The 15,241-nt window shown below is 46.0% G+C and overlaps 4 protein-coding genes across 4 annotated transcripts; 1 reads left to right on the forward strand and 3 right to left on the reverse strand.

Annotated features, from left to right (window-relative positions):
• Positions 1 to 4,230: 4,230 nt before the first annotated feature.
• Positions 4,231 to 4,462, reverse strand: PHALS_13142 (uncharacterized protein; the record flags this gene model as incomplete). Its single annotated transcript, XM_024728838.1, has 2 exons — positions 4,231 to 4,387; positions 4,452 to 4,462. The coding sequence occupies 2 exons, from the start codon at positions 4,460 to 4,462 to the stop codon at positions 4,231 to 4,233; spliced, it is 168 nt and encodes a 55-aa protein (XP_024579275.1).
• A 2,771-nt stretch (positions 4,463 to 7,233) lies between these two features.
• Positions 7,234 to 7,695, reverse strand: PHALS_13143 (uncharacterized protein; the record flags this gene model as incomplete). Its single annotated transcript, XM_024728839.1, has 1 exon — positions 7,234 to 7,695. One exon carries the CDS (start codon positions 7,693 to 7,695, stop codon positions 7,234 to 7,236), a length of 462 nt encoding a protein of 153 aa, XP_024579276.1.
• A 526-nt stretch (positions 7,696 to 8,221) lies between these two features.
• Positions 8,222 to 8,622, forward strand: PHALS_13144 (uncharacterized protein; the record flags this gene model as incomplete). The annotated part of the gene is made up of 3 exons (XM_024728840.1): positions 8,222 to 8,226; positions 8,306 to 8,408; positions 8,491 to 8,622. 3 exons carry the CDS (start codon positions 8,222 to 8,224, stop codon positions 8,620 to 8,622), a joined length of 240 nt encoding a protein of 79 aa, XP_024579277.1.
• A 4,347-nt stretch (positions 8,623 to 12,969) lies between these two features.
• Positions 12,970 to 13,346, reverse strand: PHALS_13145 (uncharacterized protein; the record flags this gene model as incomplete). The annotated part of the gene is made up of 2 exons (XM_024728841.1): positions 12,970 to 12,989; positions 13,046 to 13,346. The coding sequence occupies 2 exons, from the start codon at positions 13,344 to 13,346 to the stop codon at positions 12,970 to 12,972; spliced, it is 321 nt and encodes a 106-aa protein (XP_024579278.1).
• Positions 13,347 to 15,241: the final 1,895 nt, after the last annotated feature.

The following is a 15,241-nucleotide window of genomic DNA, read 5'->3' on the forward strand; positions in this document are numbered from 1 at the left end:
AAAACCATCGTCTGTGCTACCAGAGGACGGCCACGAAGCGTGTGTGCACGCTGATACCACGCCTTGAAGCCATCGTAGAAGCGTTGGTCGAGAAACTCGATGATCGCGTCGTCGACCAAAGCCTGTCTGAATGGAATGCCGAGATACTTGACTGTCTGCGTGCTTTCGAATTTTCGATAGCCAGAAAGCATGGGACAGTCGTGGTTCCGATGAAGCGCCAGGAGTACTGGCTTAGACAACTTAAACGTTGCGCTGGAGACCCTGCAGTGGTCTTCCACGACCTCAAGGTGCGCCTGCAGGTTCGCGACCGAGCTCGCAAGCACAGTTGAGTGATCGGCAAAGAAAACTCTTCTGGCGGTGTGGTCTGCATTTAGCCACACCCCGTACTCCTCGTGGGATCTCAGCAGGTTGCCGAGAGGCTCGATCGTCAGGACCAAGGGAAGCGCAGACATCGAATTGTCTTGCTTCACGCATCGCCTGGGATGCAGTACATGCAGAGAGTTCCGGTTGATATGTGGATGTGCTTGTGGGTTCGTGTACATCAGCTTTATCCATCAAATAATGTGTGTCGACCGCCATTCACTCGGGCAGCCGGATCACTTAGTGCCAGTTGACTCCATTAAACGCCCTCTAGAAGTCCAGGAACATCGCGTACGCCTCTTCGTCGCGAGCTGTCACGAGGTCATGCACATCAGCGAGGAGCCATAGGCGGTGTTGAATCAACAGTCCTTTGATGAATCCATTCTGGTCCGCGTAAATTAGTCTGCGATGACATGCTGCAGACGATTTGTCAGTGTCTTCGTCAACACATTCACATCGACCTGAAAAAATCCATCGGTCGGTAGTAGTCTGCTCAGCCCTCGATTTTTCCTTGTGCAGAGGGACCACGGCAGACTTGCGCTGAGACGGGAGCAGAACCCCATGCAAAATTGGTCGTTAAACACGATGCTAAACGCTCGCCGAACACATCCGAAGCGGCCTAGTCGAAACCGAAGATGTCGCTTTTAGGTGCCGGAGCGCATTTGAAAGGTCGGCAGCTGTGATTGATGCGTCAAGCATCGTAAAAACAACTTCCAAGACAACGCGAGCGGTGGAGTCGAGAAGCTTACGCTGCATGGCTTCGTCAGGTGAAGGAGCCTCTTCCGTTGGACTATTGGGATTTCCCGTTTCAGACCCCTGGTGGTTCAGAAAGTAAAGCGAGATATCGTGAGCATTTGTCGAGACACTTTGACTTGGTGTCACGACTACCTCGACCGGAACTTGACGCAGACTCGTGTCCAGCGGACAATTGAAGTCTTTTAGTGGCCTTTTCGGTGTTGGTCGTTTGGAAGTCGACCGCGTGTCTTGGTTGTGCTGACTCACCCGCGTGACTGTTTCCTTGTAATTTCACTTTCCTTCATTGAAGTGTTCGCGACTCGAACTGTTACCTGCTGACCTGTATCGAGCAGCAGCTTAGTCGAGTGAGAGGCGAACGTCCTCAACAACTTGCGTGTCTTGCATTTAAAGCTTCTTCTGTATACCTTGCAGCTGTGCCTTGATGCTCATCCTCTACTTCTTTCATACCTTGACGAGATTCTCCGCGGCACGCAGTTGATTGCTAACCATCTCAGCTTTCTTCTCATCGCAGATATAACGTTCGGGTAGTCGAAAAAATACTGAGGGGGCTTTCACTAGCCTCAACCGTGTAGCTGTCTGTCCGACCGGAAGCTTACACAGCGAGCAAGGTGGTGCTCCAGTAGGAAGTACTTCAGTCGTTGTAGAGTCTCGAATAGCAGGATGTAGTCCAGTTAATTTGATCCGAGGCAGAGGACCGGTGAACACTCTGTTCTTGTCGAGGTGTATTCGCCATGCATCGACGACACCCAGCTTTGCTAGCCACCGAGACAGCTAGATCGACTCGGGTCATGCCTCAAATCAGGATGCAAAGTGTCGAGTTGAGGTCAAGAGAAGTGTTGAAGTCGCCCAACATGAAGCCTCACTATCCATGACTTAGCGCTCGCTCGCAAAATCATCGGTGAAGTTGAATGCCACGTTTGACAGATTTAAAAATTTCATTTAATCTTGCCTTGCGTAGTGACACAATTCAGACACAACCCGGAAGGTCGTTTCTTGCGCCTCTGCGTTGCTTCTTCTTCGGTTGCTTTTTCTTGTTCTTGCTGACAAGTAGCGCAGTCGTTTCTTGAATGTGCGTAAAATCTTTCTGCAGAACATCCTTTGCAATCACCTTGCTTACGAGGTCTGCAGGCTTGAACTCCTGTGCGGACATGCACAACGCTTGCACCAGGCTCTCATAGCTTACTGGCAAGAAACGTAGCATTGTTACATAGATGTCTTCTTCACTCGGCTCTTAACCCGCGTTCTATATCATCACGAGCTTCACCAACTCTGTCACGTGCTCGCTGAAGGAATCTGCTAGGAATTTGTATGTTGATAGCGCTTCCTTGAGCGACAAGCGATTTGCCGTATCGCGCGTCCTTTGGGATGCCTTAAACGTATCCCAAGCCTCTCTCGAGCTCGGTGCCGTCACTACGCGCATCAGCTGTGAATCGCTGAGGTTGAGCACAATTGACGTGTTCGCTTGCTGCTCCTTCACCTTTGACACTCAGTTCTCACCCTTGACTGCATCCCACAGTCCCTTTGACACCCGGTGCATCTTCATCTTGTAACCCCACCGAAAGTAGTTGGAGACGTCGAAAGACTTGATTTTGAACCTGGTTTCGTTCCTTGGGTTCATAACCAGGAGTTAAGTGAATTGTGTCGCTATCGAAGTAGTAAAATAATGAGTGAGTTAAACTAGCAAAGAAATGAGTAGTAAGTTATTGTTCCTTCGTCCCCATGTTTACAGTCATTACACAATATAATATTTGGTTAGTCTGCATCGAATAAAAAGCAATATAAAAAGACGATTGCGTGGAGGGGACTATTACAACGGAAATACAAGACTTAATGAACTCTTAACATCAGTTCACAAAAAATCTTGCAACTAACTTAACGAGTCCACGCCCAATCAATGAACCCCCCCATAAAACGACAAGTCCAATCTGCGATCTAGCTCAGCATTACAAATCACAAGTCATGATATGCAAAAATTCAGAACATACATTCAAAAATTTTGGCACATCACACTTCAACGTGTCAGACTCATTTCGACGGATCGATTGTACACAACGAGGCAAATTGCAAATTTGCAGATTGAGCCAGTCAAGTATCTCATCATTGTACACCCTAATTGAGACATTCCTTGCTAAACTCCACTGTTTTTCTCTTCAAGTTTTTTATGCAAAGCATCCATGTTATGTACGCCCGCTGGTTTTTCAGAATTACCTCGTCATAACAACTACGATGGATCTCAATGCTAAGGTAATTCCCATTGAGCTCCTTGATGCTAAAAGCATTCATTCACGCGCTCTTCTATATGCAATCTTTGTCTTTGTTTTGGTGAATATCATGAGGTCGCCTTCTTGACTGGTGAACGTGGACGCACGGATCTGCATTGATATGATATGCCTACTTAGCTTTTATTCCGTTGGCATGCTGCCTGTTTTGAGCTGCAGAGAGAATCTGCTGTAGTAAGAAATTTATCTCCGGGTATGCATTTTCTCAAAGCCATCAAGCCGATCCATATAACAATTTGCTTCCACATTACCATAGATGAATGTCGTATCCACAACCACATTCTCAGCTTCCATATCTTCTTCTGTGGTAATTGCCAGCATGGTATTGACGGACTGCCTCCGCGCAACTGGGCAAAAGTCTCTGTGTAGTCAATACCGTGACGCTGTGTAAAAAACTTTGCTACCGGTCGGGCATGGAGCTTCATGGTATTTTTGTTTGGATTGCGATTCTCAAACCCCTCACGCAGCCCACGTGAAACTTTGATGGTGTCGACGCGCCAACTTTCTTAGTCTTCGAAATCTTCGCAAACATCCACGTCTCGTGGCCTCTGAGTGATTTCATTTTCATTGCGTGAGGCCATTCATTCTTGTACTTGAATGTACATGACTTTATCGTGAACACAGCGCGCTCGCCATCGTCGCGATAATGCGAATTGTAGACATCTTCAAAACCATCTAGGTGAAATCTACTCGCCAAAAAACCCCGAACAATACTCTTGTTATTGGACCCATCTATACCATATTTTCCGTTTTTTTCCATTCCTGCCAGATATACTTTATCCACCAATCGGTACTGTGTGAGCTGGTCCGCTATGCTTTTGTTCATCAAGCGATTTCATTGTCTGTGCACGGCAGCCTTCATTGACACCAGTATCATCTGCGGTATTCTAGACATCTTTATCTTCGACAGTAGCAATCGCACCGTCTCTTTTATCTTTTGAAACCTTCCTCGACGGAGGGCTAAGGTTACACTTTTTGGGCTAACGATTGAACTATTAGGAGCATTAATTAGTTCGTATCCATTGAACTACTTTTCATATCAAAAAAAAGATTCACATTTCGCCCATATCATCTAACTTCTTGCGCTTTCCTTGGTTTTATCTGCGTAGCACTCACTTCCAAAAACTTGCATGCGGTCCAAATGCGACTTCCTCTTAAGCACTTCTTCGACTGGACTTGTGTGCGGATCGGAAATATTGGTGACACATTACGGATGCCAGCTGCTGTCACAATCGCCCCACACCATTAGGTCTTGTCTAAAATTTCTTTCCTTGAATATGCTACGTATCGTTCAGTTAGGGTCCGATTCATCTGCTCCGCCATGTCTGCCATTCTTTTGGGAATCGTACGGTACAGTAGATTCTTGCTTGATCAACTTGGCATCACAAGATGCACCCATTGCCGTATTGCATATATTTACCACCGTTATCACTTCACAACACCTTGATCTACACCCCAGCAATTATCTTGCTTCCTTGAGGTAATGTTTAACCGCGTCCTAATCTTTGTTCTTCTTTTGCAGCGATAACTTCGTCACGAAACGACTATTTATCATGGTAACAGCCAAGATATACTTGTATCCAGACGTTGATGCTGGTGTGATCGGTCCAAGTACATCTGAAACACCATGCTACCCGTGCGTCTGCTCTCCCTGGCTTCCATCTTATCCTTGCTTGATGAAATGCTTTTCACTCTTGATTGGCTGTTGCACGTATAGTACACACAGCACCACTTTTAACTGGTGTACAATTGATTCCTCGATTCGTGATCATGTCATTCAGCGTGGTGATTGATGCCTGTCCCAGTCCCCGATACCACAACCTGATGCGGTCTCCCCAACGTGGCACTTGCTACCTCCGTCAATGTTGAGACTCCTTGCTTCCGACTAGTTGCTACAGGAAATTTTCTCAATACACGCGCCGTTGCCGCTGCGAGTGTGAACAGATTCGTGTTCGAATCTTACACGTGCGGCGCTTTTGACAGACAAGTGTTAAAATACGAACGTCAAGTCCAAACTTTGTTCCGTCGCCGATAACTTTTAAATCAGCATCATTTTTTGCGTTTGATACCTTATGTGAGGTCTCGATCTCCTCAAACAATTTGCGCGACTTGCACATGTGTGCCGACGCTCAATAAATAGGTGAACGCTCATTAAAAAGACATTATTGTTCACTGTGAGGAAACTTACGTTGCTCAACAACATGAAGGGCAATGCGGATGGTTTGTCAACGAGTTGCTAAGCTACCCGCAATCATCGCCACGCCGTCATCTACATCTTGGAGCTGGACCACCTGCGAGTCATCATGATATTGACCATGAGCTTGCACAGGGCTTCGAGTTCTTCGAGCAAGTGACCCTGCCGCTACACCTGCTGCATGCAGCGCATACTGAGGCCCGACCGTTAAAGAAGAAAGAGCGTGTTGAGGTGCAGCAATCGCATGATGTGCGTGAAACTCCACTCGACTGGCTGATTTGTAAGATACTGGAGCCAATGATCATTGACAAAGATCGTTGGCGCATTGAACATAAATGCCAGCTCGAACATCCCTGAAGCCTTGGTCACTCGGGTCAGCTCTCGCATCGGCTTAAAGATGATAAGGCGCCTAGATGGAGCCATCATCTTTTTCCAGTGGGTGGCAAAAGTGAAGTCTTCACCAGCCGTGTCGCTGATAACACACAATTGAATGTGTGCAACTGCGCGAGATCAGCAATTTTGGCCCCGTTGCCCGCTATATTTAGCGACAGCGCGCTGTTGAAAACGAGCGGACACTCGATCGCCTTCTTCGTGATGTGGTCAGTGTTTGTGGCGTCCTCAAGCAGCTTGCACATCCTTTCGACTGTTATGCGAGACGATCAGGAAGGGAGTTAAAGGGCGCCGTTTTTTATCGTCGAGCATTGACTCGGTCATTTCCATGACTGGAACTGCCTTTGATACCTTCTTGGCCTTCACAGTGTCAGGACGCTTCATATTCACAGGGATGTTTCGGTGACGCACGCTTTACTTTGTGTGGGCTGTCACGTACTTCGATTCGAACGAGACCCTTATCGACTGAAGCGCATGTAGTTAGTTCTCGGTCGCGATAACATGAAGTAGCATCGGTTTCTGCTCTACCAGAAGAGCAGTGGAATCAATTTAGCTACAACCTCGTTTTCTTTTCTTGTTCGTGACGGTGATGAGTCCGCCCGTCAAGAGCAACAATTCCGCTCGAGCCGTTGATGGTCGATATTGAAAGTGCTTCGTCCCGGTTGCTTCGAGGGTTGCGAGTTGGTTCGCAGCAGATTGCTGACTATGCTGCACTCTGCTCTGGAGCTGACCATCCCGTTTCTTGATTATCTGGGCAGCCTTCTGGACCGAGGTTTGCATAGGCAGAGCTCTCGCCTTTCGCGTGTACGAATGTGAAGACGTTTGTTGATGCTGCAGCTAGGAAGCAGATTCACTGGGACACACTGGTTAAGTAACTTGTCGTCGGTCGTCCCATTGTCGATGCCGTGGTGCAAGTGGTAGCCGAGTGGCAGACGATCCAGCTGGAATAAAGTATTCTTGCCATGCGCCTGATGCAGCTCGTTTTCAAACAGGATCTGATCGCACACCGATCCATTCACCACCTAAGAGTTTGGGCATGCGCTGGTGAGGATGTATATGCGCCAGGCCGCAGGCGTAATTCGTCACAAAATTTATATTGCGGAATCTTTCGTACACCGGCTTGCGTCCAAAAAGAACAAACGGTGGAGGATCACGTCCGTGTCGATGTCCTATTCGACATTTGCGATATTGACGAAGTACATGCTACCAGGTACTTCAAACTACCAATGATGTTGACCATCGTGCGCTCTAGCTTCAAACAGGCTTCTTAGCCTTCACATTCATGCGCTGATTGCCACCGGGGTGCTTCGATACTTGCCCGATCGTGGACTCGTCGTACAGCTGCTTTGTAGTTTTGTTAACTCGGTTCTTGCCTACCAGCGAAGCAGTGATCATTTGAAGCGGATCTTTGGTAATTGTCCGACTGGTGTCGATCACCATGTCGTATTTGGCGCTCGAGAACTCATACAGTAGGGCCTGCCCCATGCGTCGAGATGAACGACCAGTCACCGTCAGCAGCGTACTGGCGCTCGATCGCTTCGATGTCGCGAGAGAGGAGCTTCGGAGCTTCGGGGTCTTTACACGACGACGCGCAGCTTTGACTTCCGCGTTATCGCGTCCAATCGTATCTTGCTGTCGCAACAAGCCCGCAATCGTCGGACTCGTGTCGACGTTTGGAGGAGAGGCAGCATTGATGGAAGGCTGTGTGGAATCCATCGACTCGTTGTCCAAATCAGCAGCAGCAACCGGGGGCGAGCTGACTGCAGTTGGGGTCACGTCTATTAGCTCGTCGTCGTGGTCGACCGCTTCAGCAGGTACAACGGTCGGCAGAGCGCAAAACGCAGACGTTGGAGGCCACAGGGAAATGGAGAATTCGAGTGAGTGGCTGGCGAAGACCCAGCTGGAGATTTAAAGCTGGCGTTGGGATCCGAGCATGATGGGTCGACCGTACCTCGACGGATACTGAGTGCAGAAGCCGAGCCAATCACAGCGCAAGGGGTTGGTCGGTGGGGATGGGTAGGCGAAAGCAGCTGGATTTATCATCTTCATGAGCAAAATGGGGAGCAAGAGCAGGACCAACGGGCTGGGGAAGGAAAGGTTCTTCGAAATACGTGACTTACGTAGTAGCCGGCGAATGGGAAAGTCATTATACATAGATCAGTTGGATTGGAATTATTCTCGTGTTAAAGGTTGTAGGTTCAATCCATACAAGGCAAATTTATCGATGAAAACCCAAAAAAAGATGTGGTAACGGGATTTGTGTCTGGTTCTTAGCCTCGATTTGCATCTTGCCACGTCGACTCGATAACCGCAGAAAAACTTGAAGCCCGATCTTTAGACCCGCCAAGCCAGGAGGTGGGCGTCGTCTCTCTCGTGAAGAAAACGCACAGGTATCGGTGGGAGAGGATCTGCCTGATGAGAGGAGAGAGGTAGTGGAGTGAAAGCGGGGAACCTCAAATCAGACTTGATGGAGTATATGCCAATTCGAACGCTCGAGCCGTTTTGGAGTAGACAGTCATGGAGATCGTGGTAGAGTATACAGCACCAAAGAATGCCAGGGGGGGAATTGGTAGCGAAGATGAGGCCGCAGATGACAATGAGTCGGATGACTTTGGCAAGGCGATGGAAGTAGACGCGAAATGATAAATGGAGCGAGAAAAGAGTACAGCATCCCTGGTCCTGTCGCATTTGGCCACTTTGATCACGTCAGGACCCAAGCATCACAGCACTTAACGCAATATCCTCGGTCGACATAATTAAATAGCGTATACCATAAGATTGACGAAGTTGATCTTTCGTATTCATATTATATTTCAGACGCCATTCCACTGAGCCAATCTGCGGCATTTGCTCAATGTTGCAATTCACAGAAGTAATATGCAAATTCTGAAACATACACTCACACGTCGCGACACAATCACTTCAAGCAGACTGATTGCCAGAGGCGCACGCGGTGATTTTGCTTAAACGTAGGGACGCGTAATGAATACGCGACATTGAGTACAAAAGGAGGCATGTTTTCCCTTGGGTAGTTCCAAACTCATTGAGGAAAAAAGATGATTATTCCATAAAGTGTAGCAGGACTGATAACAGCAACTCGATTTTGATCGACGACCACTGACCCGGCAATTTGGAAATCAGTTTTGGGTCAAAGAGATGTTTGTATCGTTTGCCAATTTTACCGTGTGGTGGTAAGAGACCCTCCACGGGTGTTGACCCGGATGAAGGTCCGCGGCATATCATTTATTTAGCTCTTAAAATAAAATATGCAAATGACATTGGTCTGACCAAAGGAGTAGTACGACGTCATGCCTCTTCCATTTGTGCAAACCTCGCAAATTTGGAGTACATGGTAGAACGATAGCCTCCCACCGAATGCTAATAGAGTTTTTAAATTTGAGAAGGGCGTTGAAGTATGGAAGAAGACGAAAGAGGATGGTTTAAATTAGTATTACAAAAGTAAAAGTGAGACAACTACAATTCTATACTGTCGCTCTAACAATACTGTAATTACACCGTCGTATGCTCTATAAAATTATTCTGTAGTTACTCTGCCGTAATCAAGTACAATAACCTGATAGACAACGAAGAGATCGTGCGTTCTGTTTAAGAACTTGCGAGTGGACTTTTGACCGTGTCTGTTGTGACCATCAAACACGAGCGGATAACCAATTTACTATATCCTCTCGGTTAAGCTGCGTTTCAGTTTTGCATGCAAGGTGGACAAACAGATGCAAAATCATCTCTAACACTCTTCTTTGTTATGCACGCCTGTGTAGCCCTCTACGCATTCATGTACAGTCCACCAATGAGCTTGCCATGCCTGTCTCCTGACTAGGCCATCTTCTTTCATCTCGCTCGTTGACTTTTAGTAAAAATCGATTGCTTTGCGCTTGTCGATGTGCTTTATTCACAAGCGATAAACGGGATCCTCGCCAAAACGATGCAGCCTTGATTGTTTTTGGTAGTTGACATATTACTGTCTTCAAGAAGACGCCTTAACTAAATTACTTCTTGAGTGACAAATCTCCCACAACAGGGATTGCTAAAATGTGTTAGTATACTCACGCTAATCGGACGCAAAGGTCTCCAAGTGGTCAAATTTCGGACGGCAAGCCTTGGACTAGACGATTTTACAATTTAGGTCGCGTTGATTGCAGTCGACTGCTTTTTTTCAAGGGAATGACACCGATCATGTACGTGTTTTGAAGGCATAAGGATTCCTTTTTGACCTTCATCGCGAACAACCATTTTCGCTGTACTTGGTCTTAAATATATCATGAGAATGGAAAGCGCGCTCGTCGTCGCCGCCATTTGCAATCGAGCAGAACAGCGATCCATGATTATCTTCATGTTATCTAATCAAAAATCCGTTTAGATATCATGAAGATAATTGTGGATCGCTGTTCTGGAAATTTGTCATCGTCGCTCAGAACGCGCGTACAGGTCGTACCATCCATTCTTCTTAGCCATCGCTCACAGGTGTACCTATCCGCGCCTGGTACTTAAAATATTTGGTCCATGGTGTACGTCTGACATAGAAAGGTACGGATGTATCGGTTGCTTTGCAAGCCTTAATCTGGTGTCGATACATCTTGGGACTTCAATAAGACCCAGGCTAGTATTAATTGTGAGCACCACTTCACATAACGGCCGTTAGGCCGCCATGGACAATCGCCAATGTCACAATTCTTGAAATGACTATATATCCATTACTTGGGTTGAGAAATCGATATACCTTGCTATTGCTAGACGCATCCTAGCAGGAAGCACTTAGCTCTGTGATAATATGTATTTCTGCACTTATGATAACTAACGTGAGCGTAGCGCTCAATTCCCTGCACCCATATGCGCTCGATATTTTGCCTTCACTGTAAGGCCTTTTCGAACGGTCTCATGGAATTATCAGTCGAGATCTCGGGCGTTGGCTATCTCCATCAAACTTTCGCGCCAGTGAGCCATGTCTTGTCCAATTTCCTTGACAACACACCCGTTCATAGTAGTATCCGAATCATTTGCCCAGCCATCTCGTTCTGCTCTGGGTCACGAGCTCTTTTTTGATAACCTTTGCTCGTGCAGAAGCTCCAAATCCTCAATGCGGTACTCCTCACCACTATCACCTTGGCATGTTTATCGGTAATTATCGTAGTGTCCTGATAAATCTCATAATTGCGCGTAAGATGTCACAATAACACACAGCGGCTCTTCATTATTATAAGTGTCGCCACGTGTTTAAACCCAGACATAAATACAGGTGTAATTGACCCAAGGAAGTCAGTACACACCCTTTAATCCAATTGATCACTCTCTTAGTTTTCTTGACCCGCGCACTGCAAATTCTTGTTCACTGAGCCGTGTGATCTATGACAATGCTATAAATCAGCATCCGCTGGGTGACATTCGTCTCCAATGCCTGCGTTGGATTATGTCAGCCAACCTTGTTCATGGCTAGTCGCTGGTCGCACATCACCGCGCTTTATGACACATTCATTGTGGCTAATTTTGTTCAGTCAATTCAAATGAAAGAAGCTCTTGCCTTACTTAACAAAAGAAACCGGTGACGAGCGACCGTCAAATTGCTAGCATTATGATCTGACGCGATTATTGGCACAACGACTCTTTTCGAGAGTATGCCGTGCGTCCGATGCAAATGGGGATCATCTCCAAGACGCGCTGCAAAACCAATCCGATCGGCATTGAGGTACCCCAATCAACTTATTTCAAATTGCTGCTTTGAGTAGAACATTCCTTAGCTAAAGAGGTATATTGGAGAGTATGTTTCATTCTTAAACAATACGCCATGCGTCTAAGCGGAATTTAAAGAGTAAGGTCATGATATAGCTTGAGTAAGCCGATAAAAAACACGTTTTCGTCCTCCCATGGATATTTCAGGCGTAGCGTATCTTGTTTTGGCTACGACAAAATGATTAATGTTGCGAGGGTGAGTTTTGTTGTTAAGAACCTCAGATATAGATTAGATTTATCGCCCATTTCCAATATGCATATGTTTCATCTATGTACCTTTGATATCTAGAAACAATGTTGCTTCTGTCTTAATATCCTGGATATTGGCCATAGCCCCGCACACTTTGCGCATAGCGCTTAAAAGTATGACAAAAACGCCGATTCTGCTACGAAGTGTAGCCGGAACGATATCAGGAAGTCAATGAGTATTAAAGCCAAAACCGAAACCACTTTGTGTATGAGCTAGACCTTTCATAAATTACGTTATGAAGCCTGCAGAGACGTGAACGACCTAATTTAACAGTGCACTATGAGCGGGAGCATGCCGCTTAACGCAAGTGATTTAAAAGATGATCTCTGTCCAGCATTTGACAAGTTGTAACTCATCGTCCATAAGGACATGAGTTCACCTTGACTAGTGTTTGCCAAATATTCGCTGTAACATTTGGATCTCGATTCGAGCAGGAAAGCCAAGTTGAAATAACTTTGTTAAAAAATAGAGTGGCTGATAAATGCCCCGCTGACAGAAGCGAAATGAGTCATTTTTCTTAGCAATTTAACTACAGCGCTGAAATTACCGACGTGTCTTTCGGGAGCCCTCAACTCAAATTCCTGCGAATGGAGTGTCAAGATTCTATCGTTTTCGGTAGACTGACCAATGACGCGACATATGCAGCGAGATTTCAGCTTGTTGACACGGCTGCACGTGCGCGCAACATTGCTTACTGGTTAAGTATACCGTGCAAACTAAGTTGTACGTCCTTTCTCTACCCAGTTGACCTATCGTGTACCTCAACACACTTCTGTTTTCAATGTCGCTCCATTACACGCTTTGTCAAGCGGTCTCGTGCCGTGATATAGCAAACTTAATATCAAGAAATGGTGCTGTAAGCAAGCTTACGCATCCTATTTTGCGCAACGCATTGTGTATTTTGATCGTATCGTCAATGTGCAATGTCACCTATGTAATGTCTGAAAAATCATAATCAGGCGACATAAAATTGAACTTGTCACCACCTTATAATGTTATTGCAACTGCATGTTCTCTTTTAGATGCATGAAAATCAGCATTTAGTCGTCTGGAATTTTAAGCGCAATAAACCCAGAAGATACACTGTAATGGCTCCGTGCTGTTGTTCAGTGGCTCGAACCCGCATCGAGCACAGTTCAACTTCGCGCAGCGATAAGGCTTCAGCATAGATCTTAAAGCCAGAACCAACGTTTCCAATCCTGCTAAAGATTTTATCGCTCATGGTTACGACAAAATCGTTACATAAAAATCGCAGTACGATTTCGACGGCGTAACCACGACATCGGTTGGAATACGGCGTAAAACCAGAAAGGCTGACCCATTTGCAATCCCATCCTGAGGCCTTCTTCTCCTGTTGGTCAGCAACCTTCATATATATCAAAATTCAATTCTGATAATCTTTAGACTTAATTGAAATAAAGTAGTTGGCGTCGAAAATTGTCATATTGCCATTCTCCGCAAAAGGTGTGATGACGACGTCGCCGTACCTGTAAGGACCACATTTTGCAATTGTCTGAGCAGGTAAACTTTCAACTCGATAAGAGTATATTTTATAACAAGTATGTTCTTTGACCAACACTACTGTCCCAGAGGAACGTACAAAAGTGTGTATGTCTGGCAAGCTATCAAACTGCAGTTTTGCAATATTATTTCCAACCTTAAAATTGAATTCGGCATTCACTGCCACAATTGCCGTTGCCGCCACGTCAAATTGAAATTATTAATTCGAGCGTGTAAACTTTCTTTTCAAGTTGTTTAGCCCGCGAGAATGGACCTGTAACAATGTCAACTCAACGTACAGCGCAAGACGAATGGGGTCTTTGTGTGGGTAACGAGGCTCGTTGCCAACGAGATGCCCCGGGTTCGACTAAATGCTTGGCGCAAAATCAAGCGGGCGTTCTCGGAGTCGTCTTGTACTTCGACGACTCCCAAGGTCGATCCCAATGCAGATCACCACGCTATCAACAGCTGCGGTGAACATTTGAGTGCGTTGACCGTAAGCAATTTCTGCTATTTTTAAGAAAAAGATCAAGTCGGCATAATAAAACTATGCCGACTTGGCACCGGCCTACACCAATCTTCGTAAATAGATAAGGTATGGGGAAGAACAAGCGGTCGAGGCCGTCAAAGTAAGACTTATAAATGCCCGATTTTGACCCATAAAGAATCCAATCAGCCATTCTACATCATATGTGATGCCGAATTTTACTGTCATGATGTGCGCTTTTGGTTATAACCAACCACGCCATTGTATTTTTGATGTTGCCAACTTGAAACGACAGAAAAATCGTAATACCGTCGATAAATTGGTCTTTGACTATGCTTCCTGGTGAAATTCCTTAAGATTTTACTTTATCAGAATCAAAGCCACAATCGTCTACATTTGCAAACAACCTGAACACATCATTCAGTTGTTAAGCATAAATCTCAATATCGATGTCACTTAACCACATGAGCACTTAATATTACCCATCATACAGCTCAAAATACTGGATGAATTACATCTTGTAATGCTGCTCCTGTGCAAATCCTTTCTGAAGATCAAATATGTGCTGGAATGGTGGCTACATTAGCTTATTATAAGCATGTTTCCTTTATCACTTGCCTTAGCCCATCGGGCGCAGTAAGTCGACATGGAGCCGGTAGACTTTGTTCTGACCAAAAGCTCTTTGTGTTTCGCGCGGAAAAACACCTCTGACGTCCATTCGGTGATCTCGCCGTCTTGCAGTTTCCTGCATAAAATAATTACGCGAGCGTTATATATAAGCATTTACGAAAATATTGAGTGGGGACTACTGCCTTATTGGAGTACCTCAGCCACTCATTCCACAAGAAGATACATTTCTCTGTCACATATTAGTAAAGCATACAGATTCTGGGTATTGCAGACTCAGTTATACCATCACGCCGCAAAGCTACGGTAGCCACGCTGCAACGAGTGTCTCCGCAGACAAAACACCATCGTATATTTATGTGCTGCTCGGAAGCATGGAGCTCTGCTCCCTCGTCCTCAGCAAAGCTGAGATCCATGGGCACAGACCCGCTCGACGAGCTGATGGAGTGTGCATTCCAACCAAGTCGTGCCGACTTGAAATTAAATTTGGTATTCAATGCAACATTCACCGCTTCTTCAAATAATGACGGATGCACACGGAAGACTTCCATTCTGATCACGCCAGAGCGGAGGCCTTCCATAAAGACGGTCACTCTGACCGCCTCCGGAAGGGGATCTGCTGCCATCCCGGCAATGAGAGTGCGCATCTCTTG

This window comes from Plasmopara halstedii (genome assembly GCF_900000015.1).
Source record: "Plasmopara halstedii genome assembly, contig: Scaffold_650, whole genome shotgun sequence".
Classification (NCBI taxonomy): Eukaryota; Oomycota; class Peronosporomycetes; order Peronosporales; family Peronosporaceae; genus Plasmopara; species Plasmopara halstedii.